The sequence below is a fragment of the Pelophylax lessonae genome (genome assembly GCF_965119305.1).
Source record: "Pelophylax lessonae genome assembly, chromosome: 1".
NCBI lineage: Eukaryota > Metazoa > Chordata > Amphibia > Anura > Ranidae > Pelophylax > Pelophylax lessonae.
The window spans coordinates 283,086,971-283,108,650 of NC_138768.1; the positions used below are offsets into that span (position 1 = coordinate 283,086,971).

The 21,680-nt window shown below is 39.8% G+C and overlaps 1 protein-coding gene across 3 annotated transcripts in view; it reads left to right on the forward strand.

Annotated features, from left to right (window-relative positions):
* Positions 1-21,680, forward strand: part of TTC28 (tetratricopeptide repeat domain 28) — an 866,848-nt gene that overhangs the window by 194,486 nt on the left and 650,682 nt on the right. Inside the window, exon 1 of one of the 3 annotated variants that reach the window (XM_082244145.1) lies at positions 4,956-5,785. The exons of the other annotated variants lie outside the window; for them this stretch is intronic. Within the exon in view, the coding sequence (XP_082100271.1) occupies positions 5,759-5,785 (27 nt within the window). The 5' untranslated portion in view covers positions 4,956-5,758. Of the gene's footprint in view, positions 1-4,955; positions 5,786-21,680 lie in introns of those variants that run through there. 3 annotated transcript variants of the gene reach the window in all.

Genomic DNA, 21,680 nt, shown 5'->3' on the forward strand with positions numbered 1-21,680 from the left:
TTTCTATCCCTTTCATATTTGTCAATATATTGTATGTGTTTGAGGTCAGTCTGTACAGGTGGACAGGAGAAGTTAAGACCTCTGTACTGTAAAAAGGGGACTGTGCAAGTAAAGACCTCTGTACTTTACTTAAGGAGTCTAGGGAGGAGAAGACCTCTGTACTGTACACCGGGGCTGTTGAGGTGAAGACCTCCATACTATACATAGGGGGACTTGGGAGATGAAGAGCTCTATATTGTACGTATTAGGATTGGGGAGGTAAAGACCTCTATACTGTACATAATAGGAAAGAGCAGGTGAAGACCTCTTTACTGTACATAGTAGGATTGGGGAGGTAAAGACCTCTATACTGTACGTAGTATGACCGGGAAGACCTCTATACTGTAAGTAGTATGACTGGGAAGATTAAGACCTCTGTACTGCTCATAATAGGACTGGACAGGTAAAGCCCTATTTACTGTACATAGTAGGATTGGGGAGGTAAAGACCTCTATACTGTACGTAGTATGACCGGGAAGACCTCTATACTGTAAGTAGTATGACCGGGAAGATTAAGACCGCTGTACTGATCATAATAGGACTGGGGAGGTGAAGCCCTCTGTACAGTCTATAGTAGGACTGAGGAGATGAAGCCCTCTGTACTGTACATAGTACGATTGGGTAGGAGAAGACCTCTGTACTGTACATAGTATGACTGGGAAGGTGAAGACCTCTGTAAAGCACATAGTAAGACTGCAGAGTTGAAGACCTCAGTCCTGTACATAGTACGATTGGGGAGGTGAAGACCTCTGTACTGTACATAGTATGATCAGGAAGGTGAAGACCTCTGTATTGTACATAGTATAACTGGGAAGTTGAAGACCTCTGTACTGTACATAGTATGACTGGGAAGGTGAAGACCTCTGTACAGTACATAGGACTGTGGAGTTGAAGACCTCAGTACTGTACATTGCAGGACTTAAGAGGTGAAGACCTCTGTACTGTTCATAGTGAGACTGGGGAGGTGAAGACCTCTGTACTGTGCATAGTAATATTCAGGAGGTAAAGAGATCTATACTGTACATAGTAGGACTAGGTAGATGAAGCACTCTGTACTGTACATAGTACGATTGGGGAGGTGAAGACCTCTGTACTGTACATAGTATGACCAGGAAGGTGAAGACCTCTGTATTGTACATAGTATGACCCGGAAGGTGAAGACCTCTGTACTGTACATAGTATGACCAGGAAGGTGAAGACCTCTGTACTGTACATAGTATGACCAGGAAGGTTAAGACCTCTGTACTGTACATAGTATGACCAGGAAGGTTAAGACCTCTGTACTGTACATAGTATGACCAGAAAGGTGAAGACCTCTGTACTGTACATAGTATGACAAGGAAGATGAAGACCTCTGTACTGTACATAGTATGACCAGGAAGATGAAGACCTCTGTACTGTGCATAGTATGACCAGGAAGGTGAAGACCTCTGTACTGTACATAGTATGACCAGGAAGGTGAAGACCTCTGTACTGTGCATAGTATGACCAGGAAGGTAAAGACCTCTGTACTGTACATAGTATGACCAGGAAGATGAAGACCTCTGTACTGTACATAGTATGACCAGCAAGGTGAAGAGCTCTGTACTGTACATAGTATGACCAGGAAGGTGAAGAGCTCTGTACTGTACATAGTATGACCAGGAAGGTGAAGACCTCTGTACTGTACATAGTATGACAAGGAAGATGAAGACCTCTGTACTGTACATAGTATGACCAGGAAGGTGAAGACCTCTGTACTGTACATAGTATGACCAGGAAGGTGAAGACCTCTGTACTGTATATAGTATGACCAGCAAGGTGAAGACCTCTGTACTGTACATAGTATGACCAGGAAGGTGAAGAGCTCTGTACTGTACATAGTATGACCAGGAAGGTGAAGACCTCTGTACTGTACATAGTATGACAAGGAAGATGAAGACCTCTGTACTGTACATAGTATGACCAGGAAGGTGAAGACCTCTGTACTGTACATAGTATGACCAGGAAGGTGAAGACCTCTGTACTGTACATAGTATGACCAGGAAGGTGAAGACCTCTGTACTGTACATAGTATGACCAGGAAGGTAAAGACCTCTGTACTGTACATAGTATGACCAGGAAGATGAAGACCTCTGTACTGTACATAGTATGACCAGCAAGGTGAAGAGTACATAGTATGACCAGGAAGGTGAAGACCTCTGTATTGTACATAGTATGACCAGCAAGGTGAAGACCTCTATACTGTACATAGTATGACCAGGAAGGTGAAGACCTCTGTACTGTACATAGTATGACCAGCAAGGTGAAGACCTCTGTACTGTACATAGTATGACCAGGAAGATGAAGACCTCTGTACTGTACATAGTATGACCAGGAAGGTGAAGACCTCTGTACTGTACATAGTATGACCAGGAAGGTGAAGACCTCTGTATTGTACATAGTATGACCAGGAAGGTGAAGACCTCTGTACTGTACATAGTATGACCAGGAAGGTGAAGACCTCTGTACTGTACATAGTATTATCGGGAAGGTTAAGACCTCTGTACTGTGCATAGTATGACCAGGAAGGTGAAGACCTCTGTACTGTACATAGTATTATCGGGAAGGTTAAGACCTCTGTACTGTGCATAGTATGACCAGGAAGGTGAAGACCTCTGTACTGTACATAGTATGACCAGGAAGATGAAGACCTCTGTACTGTGCATAGTATGACCAGGAAGGTGAAGACCTCTGTACTGTACATAGTATGACCAGGAAGATGAAGACCTCTGTACTGTACATAGTATGACCAGGAAGATGAAGACCTCTGTACTGTACATAGTATGACCAGGAAGGTGAAGACCTCTGTACTGTACATAGTATTATTGGGAAGGTTAAGACCTCTGTACTGTGCATAGTATGACCAGGAAGATGAAGACCTCTGTACTGTACATAGTATGACCAGGAAGATGAAGACCTCTGTACTGTACATAGTATGACCAGGAAGGTGAAGACCTCTGTACTGTACATAGTCTGACCAGGAAGGTGAAGACCTCTGTACTGTACATAGTATGACCAGGAAGGTGAAGACCTCTGTACTGTACATAGTCTGACCAGGAAGGTGAAGACCTCTGTACTGTACATAGTATGACCAGGAAGGTGAAGACCTCTGTACTGTACATAGTATGACCAGGAAGGTGAAGACCTCTGTACTGTACATAGTATGACCAGGAAGGTGAAGACCTCTGTACTGTACATAATATTACCGGGAAGGTTAAGACCTCTGTACTGTACATAGTATGACCAGGAAGGTGAAGACCTCTGTACTGTACATAGTATGACCAGGAAGGTGAAGACCTCTGTGCTGTACATAGTATGACCAGGAAGGTGAAGACCTCTGTACTGTACATAGTATGACCAGGAAGGTGAAGACCTCTGTACTGTACATAATATTACCGGGAAGGTTAAGACCTCTGTACTGTACATAGTATGACCAGGAAGGTGAAGACCTCTGTACTTTACATAGTATGACCAGGAAGGTGAAGACCTCTGTGCTGTACATAGTATGACCAGGAAGGTGAAGACCTCTGTACTGTACATAGTATGACCAGGAAGGTGAAGACCTCTGTACTGTACATAATATTACCGGGAAGGTTAAGACCTCTGTACTGTACATAGTATGACCAGGAAGGTGAAGACCTCTGTACTGTACATAGTATGGCCAGGAAGGAGAAGACCTCTGTACTGTACATAATATTACCGGGAAGGTTAAGACCTCTGTACTGTACATAGTATGACCAGGAAGGTGAAGACCTCTGTACTGTACATAGTCTGACCAGGAAGGTGAAGACCTCTGTACTGTACATAGTATGACCAGGAAGGTGAAGACCTCTGTACTGTACATAGTATGACCAGGAAGGTGAAGACCTCTGTACTGTACATAGTATGACCAGGAAGGTGAAGACCTCTGTACTGTACATAGTATGACCAGGAAGGTGAAGACCTCTGTACTGTACATAATATTACCGGGAAGGTTAAGACCTCTGTACTGTACATAGTATGACCAGGAAGGTGAAGACCTCTGTACTGTACATAGTCTGACCAGGAAGGTGAAGACCTCTGTACTGTACATAGTATTACCGGGAAGGTTAAGACCTCTGTACTGTACATAGTATGACCAGGAAGGTGAAGACCTCTGTACTGTACATAGTATGACCAGGAAGGTGAAGACCTCTGTACTGTACATAGTCTGACCAGGAAGGTGAAGACCTCTGTACTGTACATAGTATGACCAGGAAGGTGAAGACCTCTGTACTGTACATAGTATGACCAGGAAGGTGAAGACCTCTGTACTGTACATAGTATGACCAGGAAGGTGAAGAGCTCTGTACTGTACATAGTATGACCAGGAAGGTGAAGACCTCTGTACTGTACATAGTATGACCAGGAAGGTGAAGACCTCTGTACTGTACATAATATTACCGGGAAGGTTAAGACCTCTGTACTGTACATAGTATGACCAGGAAGGTGAAGACCTCTGTACTGTACATAGTCTGACCAGGAAGGTGAAGACCTCTGTACTGTACATAGTATTACCGGGAAGGTTAAGACCTCTGTACTGTACATAGTATTACCGGGAAGGTTAAGACCTCTGTACTGTACATAGTATGACCAGGAAGGTGAAGCCCTCTGTACTGTACATAGTATTACCAGGAAGGTGAAGACCTCTGTACAGTACATAGTAGGACTGGGGAGGTGAAGTCCTCTGTACAGTACATAGTAGGACTGGGGAGGTGAAGCCCTCTGTACAGTACATAGTAGGACTGGGGAGGTGAAGCCCTCTGTACAGTACATAGGGGCTGATGAAGAGACTAGCAGTAAGACCCTGCAGGCTGCTGCAATGTCTTGAACAGAACAGTGCGGGCTCTGCATATACTAGAAGGGAAGGAAGTCATTAGTGTAGAGGAGTACATTTTGTTGCTGTTGCAGGATTTCCTTCCAGCATTTCCCAAGTAAAAATCCCTGTGTTTTTTTTCTGCTAGGTTTGTTTTTGTTTCTGTTTTCAGTTTATTAAGACGCGTGAATTGTTCACGCAGAACCTTTCCTGCCCACATTGTACAAATTGAAGAGCAGCAGCGGAGCCAGGTTTTTTTTCTTCCTCTTATGGAACTGTATCCTGGAATGTACTTTTTTTGGGAGAAAGATGCGAGGAGAAGGCTGCAGCCCTTCGCCTACAACTGCAAAGCTTGCAGAGGATAGTGGATTTTAAAGGGGGGAGAACACTGAGTGCTACTGGAAGATGACAAAATCCCATCTACGCTGTGTAGCCTGAGAGTACAGGACACTTTCAGATCTTGGATTGCAGATGTAAGGCATTTATGACAAAAGGCAATTCTGGGCTTCAAAAGCCACAGCTCATCCATTTCACTTTGCCTTTTTTCCTTAACATGATCAAACGTTAGAATCTCCCCCCCACGCTCGAAAACCTTTCCTGATTTTCTTAAATCGCGTATTCTACATTTTTAACCTTTTTTTCCTCCACCTCTGGATTTGATTAAACTAAACTGGGATCGAAGTCTCTTTTGTTCGTCTGATTGGGTTTTGATTTTTTTTTATGTTTTTTTTTTTTTTTTCTTTAAAAAAGTAAATATGCAACATATTTAAAGGAGCAGGAAGCATGACTGTCAGCGACTGTAAAATTCCCACGTCTACAACTATCTCTCACGTCTCTTGATGCTCAACAATTTTACGTCCAAATATGATGAAATGGCAGCCCCGGAAGAAGGTAAGTTGAAACTAAGAGCGCACGGCTCTTTTTTGTTGATTTTATTATTGCGGTGCTTTTTCAGATGCCTGCCCCGTTTCCAGTTCAAATTCATTGCAGTGTTTTGTCGTTAGCGGCAGACGCTCCAATAACTTTCTGCATTTTTCCTTCCCCCCCACCTTCCCGTCTTATGTGTGTTGGCAGGGCAGCTGAAATCCGTGCTTGTGAAATTTTCAGTGTAATATCAGTTTAATCCATGTAATGCTCTGGGGTTGAGAAGGGGCGTCCAACTGTTGTTTCTACAAAAGGGATCTCACACTAAGAAGCCCTAATCAGTGCTGGATTATGGGTATTTCTCGCTGGCACCAGCAGATTTTTCTTCGCTCTCATTTGCTGAAGAGAAAAGTTTGCAAGAGAGAAAATCTGTGTCATTACGGATATCAGTAGGGTCATTTATACAGCGGGGACAATACCCCCCTTTCGGGAAATTGTACCTTAACCTGGTATTTAACTTCTACAGCTCAGCAAGTAATCCCAGCTTTCCTAAGAACCATTGATGCCCTCTGTCATATACTAAGAGGTCTCTTGTTGTGATTGTGCAGTCCCTAAGCCACTTGTAAGAGAAGGAGAATTCGCAATCTCTTCACTTCCACTCCTGAATATTCCCAGGACGTCTGATAACCAAGTCAGCTTCATGGGTGAATTGGCTGTGTTGTATATACCTTCATTATTTTCTGCCCAGCATTTATTAACTCTTTAAAAAAAAGCAAGGGTTAATGTCTTTTTCTTGAAGAGTTTCTCTCGGGGCCCACTGGGGGGCGAGCAGCAGATGTAACAATGGAACATATGTTTTCTTAATAGATCTAAAGCAAATAGTAGCATGACTAACACTTTTGGCTTACATACCAGCGTTGGAAAAAAGGTTAAATGTCTGCTTGAAAGATGCTTACTTTGTACAGTATATTCTGAGCGTTGGTGAGTTTTGAGCAGACGATGCGAAAGCTGCGGCCCTGCGCTCGAGAAATAATTCATTTAAATCATTTCTGCAGTGGAAATATCAAAGCTGACCACAAACATAGGTTTTAAGTGAGAAAATTGCCCCCGGCAAAAACATTCCTGGGAAATTGGACTCATAGCAGCACCTATCCGGTAATACCGGTGACCTAACCGGGCCAGTTTATGCTCTTTTGGAAAATCAGCTTGGAAAAGAAATATTAATTAGCAGCACTTTTGTAGATGGGTTAGAAAAAGTCGAACAGGCGTGACGCTTATTGTCATCTCTCCTGGTAATTAGAGGCTCGTACAGAATAAAGGGGGAGAGTGCTCTGCAGTGATTGCATTGTTTGATCATACGTACTGTAACATGTTGCTACTTCTGAATATAGCACTCTTGTCAGCATTGAGGATCAGCATGGAAGGCTTCACACTGACATGCAGATGGAGTTGGAAGTTGGCACCTATAATTGTCCTGCATAGAAGATCCTACCTATTTTAATGGAAATGAGCTAGGTATTTCTAATATACATAAATGGACAGATGCAAGATATTGGGATAGAACTCCGTACCATATAATGGACATTCATGGTGATTCGTATTATATCTACAAATTTGTTCTATGATATCTGTGATGGAGATTGGTTCATGTCATTTTTTTTTAGATTTCACTACTCAGATAGATAGAATGTTTTATATTTGGTCTTTTACTTGCCAAAGATAGATAGATAGATAGATAGATAGATAGATAGATAGATAGATAGATAGATAGATAGATAGATAGATAGATAGATAGATACTGTAGAAAGAATGTTTTATATTTGGTCTTTTACTTACCAAAGATAGATAGATAGATAGATAGATAGATAGATAGATAGATAGATAGATAGATAGATAGATAGATAGATAGATAGATAGATAGATAGATAGATAGATAGATAGATAGATAGATAGATAGATAGATACTGTAGAAAGAATGTTTTATATTTGGTCTTTTACTTACCAAAGATAGATAGATAGATAGATAGATAGATAGATAGATAGATAGATAGATAGATAGATAGATAGATAGATAGATAGATAGATAGATAGATAGATAGATAGATAGATACTGTAGAAAGAATGTTTTATGTTTGGTCATTTACTTGCCAATGATAGATAGATAGATAGATAGATAGATAGATAGATAGATAGATAGATACTGTAGAAAGAATGTTTTATATTTGGTCTTTTACTTACCAAAGATAGATAGATAGATAGATAGATAGATAGATAGATAGATAGATAGATAGATAGATAGATAGATAGATAGATAGATAGATAGATAGATAGATAGATAGATAGATAGATAGATACTGTAGAAAGAATGTTTTATGTTTGGTCATTTACTTGCCAATGATAGATAGATAGATAGATAGATAGATAGATAGATAGATAGATAGATAGATAGATAGATAGATAGATAGATAGATAGATAGATAGATAGATAGATAGATAGAGAGATACTGTAGAAAGAACGTCTTATGTGTGGTCATTTACTTTCCAATGATAGATAGATAGATAGATAGATAGATAGATAGATAGATAGATAGATAGATAGATAGATAGATAGATAGATAGATAGATACTGTAGAAAGAATGTTTTATATTTGGTCTTTTACTTACCAAAGATAGATAGATAGATAGATAGATAGATAGATAGATAGATAGATAGATAGATAGATAGATAGATAGATAGATAGATAGATAGATAGTTTTAATCATCTAATAATTTACCTACAAATAGGTAGATTGATAGGTAGAAATAATTCATTATGTTCAATCCTTTATTTACTTAAAAAGTTCAAATCTGAAAAACGATTTAAAAAAAAGAGTAAATATTACTGAAACTAATTGTAATAAATAAATAATAATAATAAAAGGCAACCAACTTTTCTGCTATGTGGATGGATTTATTTGCACAACAAGGGATAATCCTGTACTTTAATAGAAGAAATATGTTTTGAGATCTGAATAATTGGCATTCTTTCACAGAAAACTGTACATCTGGGTGGTACTCCGTTATCATGTGCCTACTGGTTTCTTGTGTTACCTGACTCCTTCACATTCTATTATACATTCAGTAGGGTGTCTAGCAGCGTGTCTAATAGAGCCAGTCTTTATATATTCATATAAATATAGTAGATCAGTTATGAGAACCAGCGTAAAAGAAAATGGTGCTTTCCACTACAACCAGTACCAATACATTCAGATTCTTACTTCCATTATAGCGTATTACTGGAGCTGAAATGTTGCTGTGAGCAATGATACTGTGTTTGGACTGTGCAAGTGTTTTTAGATGAACTCTAATGTCAGTAAGGATAGGAGAAGATGTGCTTGTCCCATTTTCAGGTTAGGACCATTTCACACCTGAGTGTTTTAGGTGCAGATAGCTAAAAAAAACCCTGGTCGCTGCATCTTTGATGGACTATCATCAAAATGCAAGTTATATAGAGTTTACTGGTGCCTAAAACACATGTAAAATGCACCACAAAGATGCGAAAAAAAACCTCCAACTCTTGAGGTTATATAAATGTGCCCAATGCCCATTTAACCTAAAATCAGATTCCTGGCACAGACAGAACTTTACCAGATCTGACCATAGACTTGTACAGGTAATGCCTATGTCCATAAACATCTTCTCAATAGTTGAAAAAAATACACACACAATGGTGTTGGATAATAAAAAATGGTGATTCCAGGTACGGGAATTATATATTGCATATAATTGCCTAGTTATTCTAAGATGGAAAGTTAATGCACTCACTAAAACACATAACACTATTTCGTTTTTTTTTTTTTACTAAATCTTCATTACATTTATCTATGAAAAATACTTCATAGAAATGGTTTCTAATGCTAGGTACACACTATCAGTTTTTTTTTTTTTAATCTGGTGGGGTGAACGGAAAAAATAATGGAGGAGCTTGGGAGGAGCTCGCTGTACTAAATATATGATGTTAGTACAGCGTTTTCCTCACTGAGCTATTGTGTTCTGAAAGGGGACTGCCCCCTCCTCCCCACCAGAACACAGAGGTCGGCGCTCCCAGCCATTGGCTGCCAGCACGAATCGGATGCCGATCAGATGCTGGTTTTCCTGCATGCCTGTTCAACAGAAGCTGGACGTTAGGTCAGCTTTTGTCAGACAGTCTGGTGTACGCGCGGGCCAAATGTCAGCTGGTTTCAGTTGAACCGCCTAATAATGGACAATATTCGGCCTGTGTATACCAGGTTTAAATGTGACAACTGAAGAGAGAAGCTGTTGTACAGTGATCACATTTTGACCTTACTGGGATTTTCCATGCAAGAAATTCAATATATTTTAGCAGAATAAGGCCTCTTGCACATGGCAACTTGAAAATGCTCAGTATAGTGTTTTTTTAATCAGCTAAAATGCAGCCTATTGTTTACAATGTTCCTATACACACACGCGTAAACAAGTGCTGTGTATTCTTCAGTAAAATAGTAAGTTCCATTCCGGACCAGTAGATTCTGGTAGGTTGAGTTTGGCTTGTATGTCTTGGATGCTCCAACAGTGAGATTTCCTTGCTTTGATTCCTTAGTGTATTCCTGGCCACATGGGAGTGCTAAGTGGGAGAGATTTAATAAAACGGGAGAGTGCAAAATCTGTTGCAGCTCTGCATAGGAGTCAAATCAGCTTCCAGGTTTTATTGTCAAAGCTTAATTGAACAAGCTGAAGTTAGAAGTTGATTGACTACCATGCACAGCTGCACCAGATTCTGAGTGCTTCTAGTTTTAGTAAACCTCCCCCACAGTTTCCCTGCATCTTTTCTTGTTCTAGCATCTCCTGTTTCCTTGTCCATGTTATAACATAATTAAAGCGGAGTTCCGGGCACAAAAAAGATTTTTTTTTTTTGTGCCCCTCCGCTAGGTATGCCGCACCTGAAAAGGAATTGGATAGTTATTTTTTTTTTTTGTTTACTCACCTTTTTATTGACGATCGTAAATACTCACCTATGACAGCTTCCTCCTCCAGCGCCGAGGCTCACCCCGTCACTTCCTGCCTCGCGATGATTCCTGGGAGCTAAACGTCATAGCTCCCAGGAATCAATGCGCCGCACCGGCCCCACTCGTCATTTCCGGGCGACGCCGCGCCGGAAGTGACGAGAGGGGCCGGTGCAGTGCATTCTGGGACACGAAGACGCGGAAGAAGACAGAGAAGAGGACCGCGCCGGCTTCAGCTGCCCACAACCGAGATGGAAACGCTGTGGAAGAAAATTTCTAAGTAAGTATTTCTTCTAAAAGGTAAGTGCGAACCGGGACAGATCAGAGGCTAGCCCTTGTGGAATGTGCTAGCCCTGACTGTCCCGGGGGTATGTTCAACAAAAAAACGTTTCTCTGCCCGGAACTCCGCTTTAACAATGATGGGAGGATGGTTACAGAGGACACAGAGAAGGCAACTGTACTAAATACTTTCTTCTCGGTTTTTACACACGAAAATGAGGGGTATACTGCCCATGACTGTATGGTTAGCAGCACATCACAGGACTTGCCGCAGTGGCTACAGAAGGTGAAATCAAGGAAAGACTTGATAATATTAACACTAACAAAATCACCAGGACCGGATTGCTTGCACCCGAGAGTACTCAAGGAACTCAGTAGGGTTATATCTAAACCATTGTTCCTAATCTTCACCGACAGTATATTGACAGGAAGTGTACCAGGTGATTGGAGGAAAGCTAATGTGATACCAATATTCAAAAAAGGGTGGAGGCATGTTTTGGGAAACTATAGGCCGGTCAGCCTGACATCAATTGTATGTAAATTATTGGAAGGGATGATAAGGGACTATATCCAAGAATTTGCTATGGGCAACAATATCATCAGAAGTAATCAGCATTGGTTGACAAAAGGATGTTCTTGCCAAACCAATGGCATTTAACATTTAACGAGGAGGTGAGCTGTGAGCTAGATAGGGTGGAGACCTGTGGATGTAGTGTATCTGGATTTTGCTAAGGCATTTAACACAGTTCCCCACAAATGCTTAATCTATAAACTAAGATCTGCAGGCATTGATCACAAGGTTTGCTCTTGGATAGAAAACTGGTTACATAGGTGTGTCCAAAGGGTGGTGATAAATAACTCATACTCAGACTGGGCTGGAGTGGTAAGTGGGCTCCCCCAAGGCTCAGTCCTGGGACCAATTTTGGCCAATTTATTCATTAATAACATAGACGGGATCATTAGCTCAATCTCAGTTTTCGCGGATGACACAAAAATAGGCAGGACAATAGCTTCTTATCAAGATATAGAAATATTACAGAATGACCTGAACAAAATAACAGAGTGGGCAACTACATGACAAATGAGGTTTAATGTAGAGAAATGTAAGGTATCGCACTTGGGGGATAAAACATAAACGCAAAAAATGCATTGGGGGGGAACCTCTGGGGGAATCCAGGATGGAGAAAGATCTGGGGGTTCTAGTAGAAAATAGACTAAGCAATAGCATGCAATGCCAAGCTGCAGCTGCCAAAGCTGGCAGAATATTAGTATGCATAAGGAAGGGAATATATTCCAGAGATAAAACTACCATGTAACTACCATGTAACTATATAAAACAAAGTAAAAATACAAGAAGCTGAATGGGACCCAATGGCTACAGCCGATGTGCAGACTCTTACTCATGTGCAGCGTTCTCACCAAAAGACTTCCCAAGAGGTATAAGAACCCATCACGGGGTTTAATTTTGCAGCATCTACCAAAAACTAAAATATACACTATGGGGGGGGGGGGGGGGTACGATCCTTTAATTTACTTGCTGTGTATAGACTCCTTCCATTTCTTATTATCTTATACCCTCATGTGTGCTCATATGTGTTTCTATATTATTCAACATTACTATTTACCGTAGCTGTGTAGTGCTAAGCATTATGCAGAAAGTCATAATGAAATCCAACTTTTTAAATTACTTGTGCAGCCATTTGAGGGCTTAAACGTTATGTTTGAATGCCTCTGTCTACAAGCCATGCTGATAACTCGTCTGTCAGTCTACTGTAGTGTGACAGATGTTTGTCTCTCTGATTGATACATACATATTCATGTCACAGTGGCCAGCTATAATAATGTAGGCCTATGTCTCCTCATGTTTCCAGGAGTTTCACATCAGATGGAATGAACACTCACACATTATTAGAATTGATAACATTTCAATATGGAACTGTTTATAGAGATTCTAAAGAGTTCAGGCGGTGTGCCTGGTTTTACACTTCATGGCCTGGTGAGGAAAAGCAAGCAAAAGAAAAATGTGAGGATTGCAGTTACAGATTCTCAAGAGACGGAAGCTTTGCATTTTGGCTACACTTAATAAACGTACCCACCGTTTCCTATTGGTGGCTCACCATCTTTAGAGAATGTAATGCACCCAATAATGTCTGTTTGACACTTACTGTACTGTGCTAAAGCAGGAAGATTCTAATGGTATAAATAAAGTGAAATGTAAGTATCACATGATTTTGGTGAGGTATGGACTTAATGCTGAATATAGTTGCTTTATATTGAAAATATTACTTGGGTTTCATTTTGATAGACTTATACAAATGTACCTTCCAAATTTTAATGGTGAACATTTTGGCCCCTTTCACACATACGGACCGTTTGTCCGTTTTTCATCCATCAATGCATTCCTATGGAAAAATGGATGACAACGGATGATCATCCGTTTACATTCATTTTCAACCGCTTCCATCAATATCCGTTTTTGAATGGATAAAAGCCCTATTTTCCTTCCGTTAACCACTTTACCACCGGAGGATTTTGCTGTCTTACGTCTGGGCCACTTTTTGCGATTCTGCACTGTGCGACTTTAACTGACAATTGCGCGGTCGTGCAACGCCGTACCCAAACAAAATTTACGTCCTTTTTTTCCCACAAACAGAGCTTTCTTTTGGTGGTATTTGATCACTTGTGCGATTTTTAATTTTTGCGCTATAAACAAAAAAAAAGAGCGACAATTTTGAAAAAATAACAATATACATTTTTTATATGAAATCCCCCCCCCCCCAAAAAATGTAAAAATCTAATTTTTTTTATCATTTAAGGCCAATTTGTTTTCTGCTACATATTTTTGGTAAAAAAAAATCACAATAAGCGTATTTTGATTGGTTTGCGCAAAAGTTTTTGCGTTTACTAACTAAGGGAAAGATTTATGTCATTTTTGGTGTTTTTTTTTTAACGAGTAATGGCAGCGATCTATGATTTTTTTTGCGTGACTGCGTCATTGCGGTGGACAGATCGGACCCTTGGCTGACATTTTTGACACTTTTGGGGGTACCAGTGACATTACTACAGTAATCAGTGCTATAAATATGCACTTTTACTGTAAAAATGACACTGGCAGGGAAGGGGTTAATTTTTATTGGTGATCAAGGGGTTAATGTATGCCTGGTGCTTACTGACATGTGTGGGGGGGAGGGGGACTATGTGACACAAGGATAGATCGCAGGTTCAGCTATGCTGAACCCTGCAATCTGACCCTGCCTGTCACTTAGGAGATCCGCCCGCTTGTGTTTACACAAGCAGGCGGATCTCCACACTCGATTCCCCGACAATCGGGGAAGAGCAGCGGCGATCGCCGCCACTCCTCCCCTGGCCCGACTCCCGCTGTGGCTGAATACAGAGAGAGGGGAATGTCTGGCGACGTAGGTCTACGTCGCCAGACGTTATCGAGCCACTTTGCCGCAGTAGAGCTCTAGTGAGCAGCGGCAAAGTGGTTAAAAAAACAGATCAGACGAAAAACGGATGTAAACTGACAAACAGTCTGTTTTTCATTCATTTTTGTATTGGTAGTGGATGTAAAAAGAAAACGGACAAAAAATGGATGAAAAAAGGATGAAAAACGGATGAAAAACAGATGAAAAACTGATGAATACTTCATCTATTTTGACATGACTGAACTGATGAAATGAATGGTCCGCATGTGTGAAAGGGGGCCTTATAAAGGAACAGAAACCCAAAGTTTTCAGTTGTTACTAGTACAAGAATTAAAGGAAAATCTTCCAGTTATGACACCCATTCCGGTATCAGTCATCTAGAGAGTATTTCCCAAAAAAATAAGAACTTATAGAAAATATCTTCATCTCCCTTGGAGGCAGCAACAAAAGCATTTTGGGCCTGTTTACAAAAAATACCAGCATAGTGCTAGAGTCCAATGAGTTTGTAAGAGCAAAGTAAAACCCCAACAAAAATTAGTTTTTCCTAAACGTTCAGAATTGTGCTTAACCAAGTCTTAAAACATTCACCAAGGAAGGGGTTAACTTGGTGTGGTGTTTAATGTCCTGCGTTGCTTCGTCCACCAGCGGGATAACTGATAATTGCAAAAACATATATAGAAAAGACAGAGTGCACCGGCTCCTAGTGCAACACCGTTTATTGTTTAAAATTAAAAGATAATAAAGTATCACTAAACGCCCAGAGAACAAGCATGTCTATGTGAAACGGTAGTGGCTCTCCCATGTGTAGGGCTCCAGGCTGGATCGAGGGTAAGCTGGCAGCCAAAGTTCTCAGTGTAAGCCGCCCGCACACAATGAGGATCCTCCAATCACCGGGAGATACACATCCAAGTTGGATGTGTATCTGGATCAAGTCTCCCAGTGATTGGAGGATCCTCATTGTGTGCGGGCGGCTTACACTGAGAACTTTGGCTGCCAGCTTACCCTCGATCCAACCTGGAGCCCTATACATGGGAGGGCCACTACCGTTTCACATAGACATGCTTGTTCTCTGGGCGTTTAGTGATACTTTATTATCTTTTAATTTTAAACAATAAACGGTGTTGCACTAGGAGCGGGTGCGCTTAGTCTTTTCTATTTATGGGCCTGTTTATTTTTGTGATGTATTGATTGAAATCAATGAAAACACATAAAAACACATGTAAATATGCATTAACATGAATTAACATGTGTGTCGTTCACTTTTAATGCACATTGCAATGCTACTTCTGATGATTGATGTCGGTGTCCTCCTGTCCCTGTGGCACCAGTTCTTGTCCTGTGTCACATGAATATAAAGTGAAGGGCAATCTTTCCAGTCACAGACAGTAAAAAAAAAAAAAAAAACAACTGTCAGGTTTTTATGTTTTCCCCACTGTATCCCAAACTTGAAAGGTTTTGGCTTGAGTTGCACTTCATTAAGGAATGCACAGATGCCCCTGAGCTTAATAAACATTTGCAAAGCATTAATGCAGTCAGATGGTTCTATGCTTAAATGTTGACATCTTGCTTTTTAACAGTCTTATTGGGATGCATAAATAAAGAGTTACAGCAAGGATGTACTGCTTACCCTTCCTGGAGAAAATGCTGCTTCAGGTTCCCTTTAGTAGGTGGTCAAATTTTAAAAGCCTAGCGATGTGTTATATGATCTCTGTTGAACAGGAAGATCAATGTTCAGATTGGTTGATCTCCTCTTTATGTGACCATGTACCTAGGCCTTCAAACACATGACCAACATTGAAGGGAGCATGGAGCAGCATTTACCAAAAATAAGGTAAACATTTCAGTATTTAGAATTTCGGTGACATTGACACTTGTATAACAAAATCCAGTCTGCACCATCCCGTGAAAGAAGGATGCTTTCTCTCCGGCGAGAATAAAAATCTTTGTTTCTTCCACAGTTACCAGTGCCATTGCTATCCTATACTTCCTGGTGTGTCAGATAGCATGTTCCCCAGCAGGCACTGTATATAGTACTCTACTAGCATGGCATGTTCTCCGCCAGGCACTGTATATAGTACTTTACAAGTGGTTCTAAAGGCAGAAGGTACATTCTAGTCCCCCCCAGCATCCCCTTTTACTTACCTGAGCCCAAAATCGATCCAGCTCCGTGCATGAGAGCTGCATCCCTGCTCTCTCCCTCTTCTCACTGGTTCAGAGACACCAGCAGGAGCCACTGGCACTTTCAATCACTGCTAGTGAATAAGGATCGGAGGCAGGGTCAATGGACACACAATGGCTTGAGAGTAGGCCTGCATGAGTAAGTGGTACCCATTTGTTTTTCTATGGGGGCACTTAGCAGGGGGAGGAGCCAGTTGCGTCGGCGCAAGACCCAAGAAATGTAGGATCAGGGCTGCTCTGCGTAAAAAACCATTGTAAAGAGCAGGTAAGTATAACACGTTTGAAAGTTTAATAATAATAACAATAATATTAATAATATTTAATAATTAAAAAAAAAGAAATACTTTTACAATCACTTTATTTGTTCTTTATTTTTCAGTCTCAGCAAAATTGTTAACATGGCTTTTATTTACTTTTTACAAGTTTTGTTGCCATTGGGGTTAGTACATTTTTTATTAGTTGGTGAAAATCACAGTGTTTTTTGTGTCCCTCTTGCCTTTGCAGCTAGCGAAAATGCCAGCTTGGCACATTTGCTAATTCGTACAGCAAACATTTTAAATATATATATATATATATATATATATATATATATTATCATTATTATTATTATTATATTTATATTATATATATCTATATATATTAATATATAAAAAAAAAAATATATATATATATATATATATATATATATATATATATAATATATGAGAGTGTGCAAGAAAAAGGGTAATGGCGCTGCTCTATAATATCCCCAAATATTTGCAAACAAGAGTGGTGTTAATTTGTAAATATATACGACATTTTAAGTTAAAAAAAGAAAAAAAACTCCATATGGTATATTTTCAATATATATATTATATTATAATGTCTATATATATATATATATATATATATATATATATATATATATATATATGCCTTATTGAAGCCCCAGGTATGTCATAGCAGAAAAAGATGTTATCACTTTAGTCAGAAGAAAGAATTCTCTTCTTAAACCATCCATTGCTTGTCATGTGCTGCATAAGTTGCCTGTGTGATCTGCACTTGTGCTTATTCATAGAAATCAATAATCTCTGCCTGAACACCTGTCATCTATCAACATTATGATAGATTAACGTGCTGAAATAAAAAATAAGGTATATTATATCGGCTGCATAACGGCATTGAAATGTGAGATCTAATAGATTTAAAAGTTTATTTTCCCAATGTGAAAGGGTTGACGATAAAGTGCTTTGCTAAATTATATGATATAAATGTTGGATCTTGTGTACGTTTCCATAATTTGTTGCACTTCTCTTCAAAATGTTGATAATATATTACAATGAACTGTATTCATGACATGCACAAAGTGTAACGAATAGCTGCAATAAAAGAGTAAAATTGATCTACAGATTCTTTTTATATTAAAGCAGCCGATGCAATTGATGCAATTTTTTAGTGTTTATAGATAGCTGAATGCTGATAGGTTGCCCTGTTTTTATAGCGTTTCGGCTGCATAAAAAAAAACGTTTTTTTTTTTTTTTGCTTGACCTATGTTTGATTTTTACTACAAATTGTCATTTTTTTTTTCTTCAAAACTGCTTTTAGCTTATACCAAGTAGCAGTCGGTAATCCATTATCCACTGAATTAAAGTTATGCCATCTTGTTTTGGGAATGATCTCATTCCACCCCATATGTATTCATATCTCTATTTCTGACATTTTTAGATTTATACGCTTTTATTCCCTACCTCTTCCCACTCATAGAAAACAATCATCTGAACATCATTTTTGCTCAGATCATAAATCTCTTATCTTCTGTTCCAGCAGCCAGTATGATGCATGTAACATTTCTCAAAAAATAACTGACACCTACAGAACTCCCTGCTTTGATCTGCAGTTAAAAATGGTCTAGTTAAATTATTTATATTTTCCTGACCTCCTCAGCTTCCAAGCATTCCATTCTTACCTCGACTTCCCAGCAAATCTCCATCTTTTCCCAGATAACCAGAGAGTAAATCTGTGATCAGGACTTCTTTCTTTTTTTTCCTAAGGCTTTACGTGTTTCACCATCACTTCCTGGGACCTCTGGTCCATGCATATTTATCATCCTGATGTGCCACGTGTCTGTGTTATTGCTGCAGTAGGAGTGCTGAGGTTACACTCTGCCAAGGACTTTCTCCCTTAACTCTTTGTAGGGAGTACAGTAATTAAATACATCCAAATTCCTTCGCTGGTGGGTGTCTTATGCTATCAATTATTTTTTTAATGCTATAAAGGCAATAATGTCTTTTGTAATTTCCACAGACTGAACGTTTGGTGCAGAATGCCCTCTTATGATGTTGAGGCCTCTGTTTAAAATTAACCACTTAACCACTTCTGGACTGGAAGGATTTGCCCCCTTAATGACCAGGCCATTTTTTGCGATTCGGCACTGCGTTATTTTAACAGACAATTGCGCCGTTATGCAACGCTGTACCCAAATAAAATTGATGTCCTTTTTTTCCCACAAATTGAGCTTTCTTTTGGTGGCATTTGATCAGCTGTGCGATTTTTTTTTTTTTGTTGCGCTATAAACAAAAAAAGAGCGACAATTTTGAAAAAATAAAACAATATTTTTCACTTTCTGCTATATAACATTCCCCCCCCCAAAAAAATAAAAAAATCGAAATCTTATTAACATCTTAGTCCAATTTGTTTTCTGCTACATATTTTTGGTAAAAAAAAAAATCGCAATAAGCATATTTTGACTGGTTTGTGCAAAAGTTATCTCGTCTACTAACTACGGAAAGATTTATGTCATTTTTATTGTTTTTTTTTTTTACTAGTAATGGTGGCGATCTGCGATTTTTAGCGAGACTGCGACATTGCGGCGGACAGATCGGACCCCTAACTGACATTTTTGACACTTTTGGGGGGGGACCAGTGATATTACTGCATTAATCAGTGCTACAAAAATGCACTGTTATTGTAAGAATGACACTGTCAGGAAAGGGGTTAACACAGTGGGTGATCAAGGGGTTAAATGTGAGCCTAGGGGAGTGATTCTAACTGTATGGGGTGGGGCTTTTGGAATGACCATAGAGACCTGTGATCCTATATAGAAGGATCACAGGTGCTCTGTGATCATTTCAGAGATAAGAACAGTCAGCTGTGTTTACAACTGCTGACCATTCTTCTTTCTCAGCGGGGAACGATCGTGGGTGTCAGGCAGCAATCGGAGCCGTCTGCCCCGTGCATCGGAGTCCCCGTTGCCGAGCTCGCTCCCTAGCTGCACACGCACGACTGACGTAGCCCTATCCGGGAGCGGTCAAGGACCATGTCTATTTCTGACACGTTTACAAGTTAAAATTAGTATTTTACTGAGATTTAGTATTTTACTAAATTACTTAGAACCCCCAAACATTATATATATATATATATATATATATATATATATATATATATATATATATATATATATTTAGCAAAGACTCTAGAGAATAAAATGGAGATTGTTGCAATACTTTATGCCACACCGTATTTGCGCAGCGGTCTTACAAACTCAATTTTGTTGGAAAAAATACATTTTTATGAATTAAAAAATAAGAAAACAGTAAAGTTAGCCCAATTTTTTTCTATAATGTGAAAGATAATGTTACGCCAAGCAAATAGATACCCAACATGTCATGCTTCAAAAGTGTGCACGCTCGTGGAATGGCGACAAACATTAGTATATAAAACTCTCCATAGAGGACGAATTAAAAATGTCTACAGATTACCAGTTTAGAGTTACAGAGGAGGTCTCAGAGTAGAATTATTGCTCTCACTCTAATGATTGTGGCGATACCTCACATGTGTGGTTTGAACACTGTTTACATATGTGGGCACGACTTGCGTATGCACTCGCTTCTGCACAGGAGCTCCGAGGGGCTTGGTGCTTTACATATTTTTTCTTGTTTATTTTACCTTTTATTTTTACACTGTCCCTTTAAAAAAAAAATTTTTGATCACTTTTATTCCTATTACAAGGAATGTAAACATCCCTTGTAATAGAAAAAAGCAGGACAGGTCCTCTTTAATGTGAAATCTTGGGTCAAAAAGACCTCAGATCTCACATCTACACTTAAAAGCAAAAATAAAAAAGTTATTTTTTTTCAGCATGTAAAAGATGGGCCCTTTAAGGCCGTTGGGAGGAAGCGACGTATGACTTTGCTCCGGTCCTCCAAGGCCATAGAGTCAAGTGGGGGCCATCTTGCCCTCATTCGACTTCTTGCCTAGGACCTAAAAGGACCAGATCATTTTCTGTGGTAAGCGGGGGAATGACCTGGAAGCGGTCGGAGGGGAGGGGGGGCACCTCTACAGCCGCCCATAAGAGTGAATCCGCCACTGGGACCACTTTTATGTAAAAGAGGACCGACTGCCCTGTAAGAAAATATCGGGGTTATGGCAGCTATCTGCCAAAACTAGCAACGTAAAACTGCGCGCGGGCGGTCCAGAAGTGGTGGTTAAAGGTCATCTGCCCAACATAAAAGGAAATGTAAACCCAATCACTAAAAATGCATATAGGCTTAAAGTGACATTAAGGGCTCTTTCACACCGAACGCAGTTGGATGCAGTTGGCTGCAGTTTGATGCATTTTGAACTGCATTCCAACTGCATAGACAGCCCAAAATCAAGGTGATCCTATGGGCATGGGCATAGTTCACATCATTGCATTACAGTTCAGCGCATGTAAAACAAAGTAGAGCATGCTGAATTTTTATGCACCACAGGGAATACAGTACAAATGAGCTACAAAGGCACTACAAACATGCTTCAAGTGCCCCTTTAAGCCAAGAAAGCCAAATCCAAAAATGTATAGAGAAATGCAGCGCAGCGCAAAATGCATGCAAGCATGTGTCAAACACATGTCAAGTGTGTTTAAAATGCGCTTCAAATCCATGCAAACATGCAGTCAAAAATGCGCAGTTGTGTGCAGTTTCTGATATGAATGGGCACTAAAGCTTTGTTTTTTTAAATAACAAACTTGTTATACTTACCTGCTCTGTGCAGTCGTTTTGCACAGAGCAGCCTTG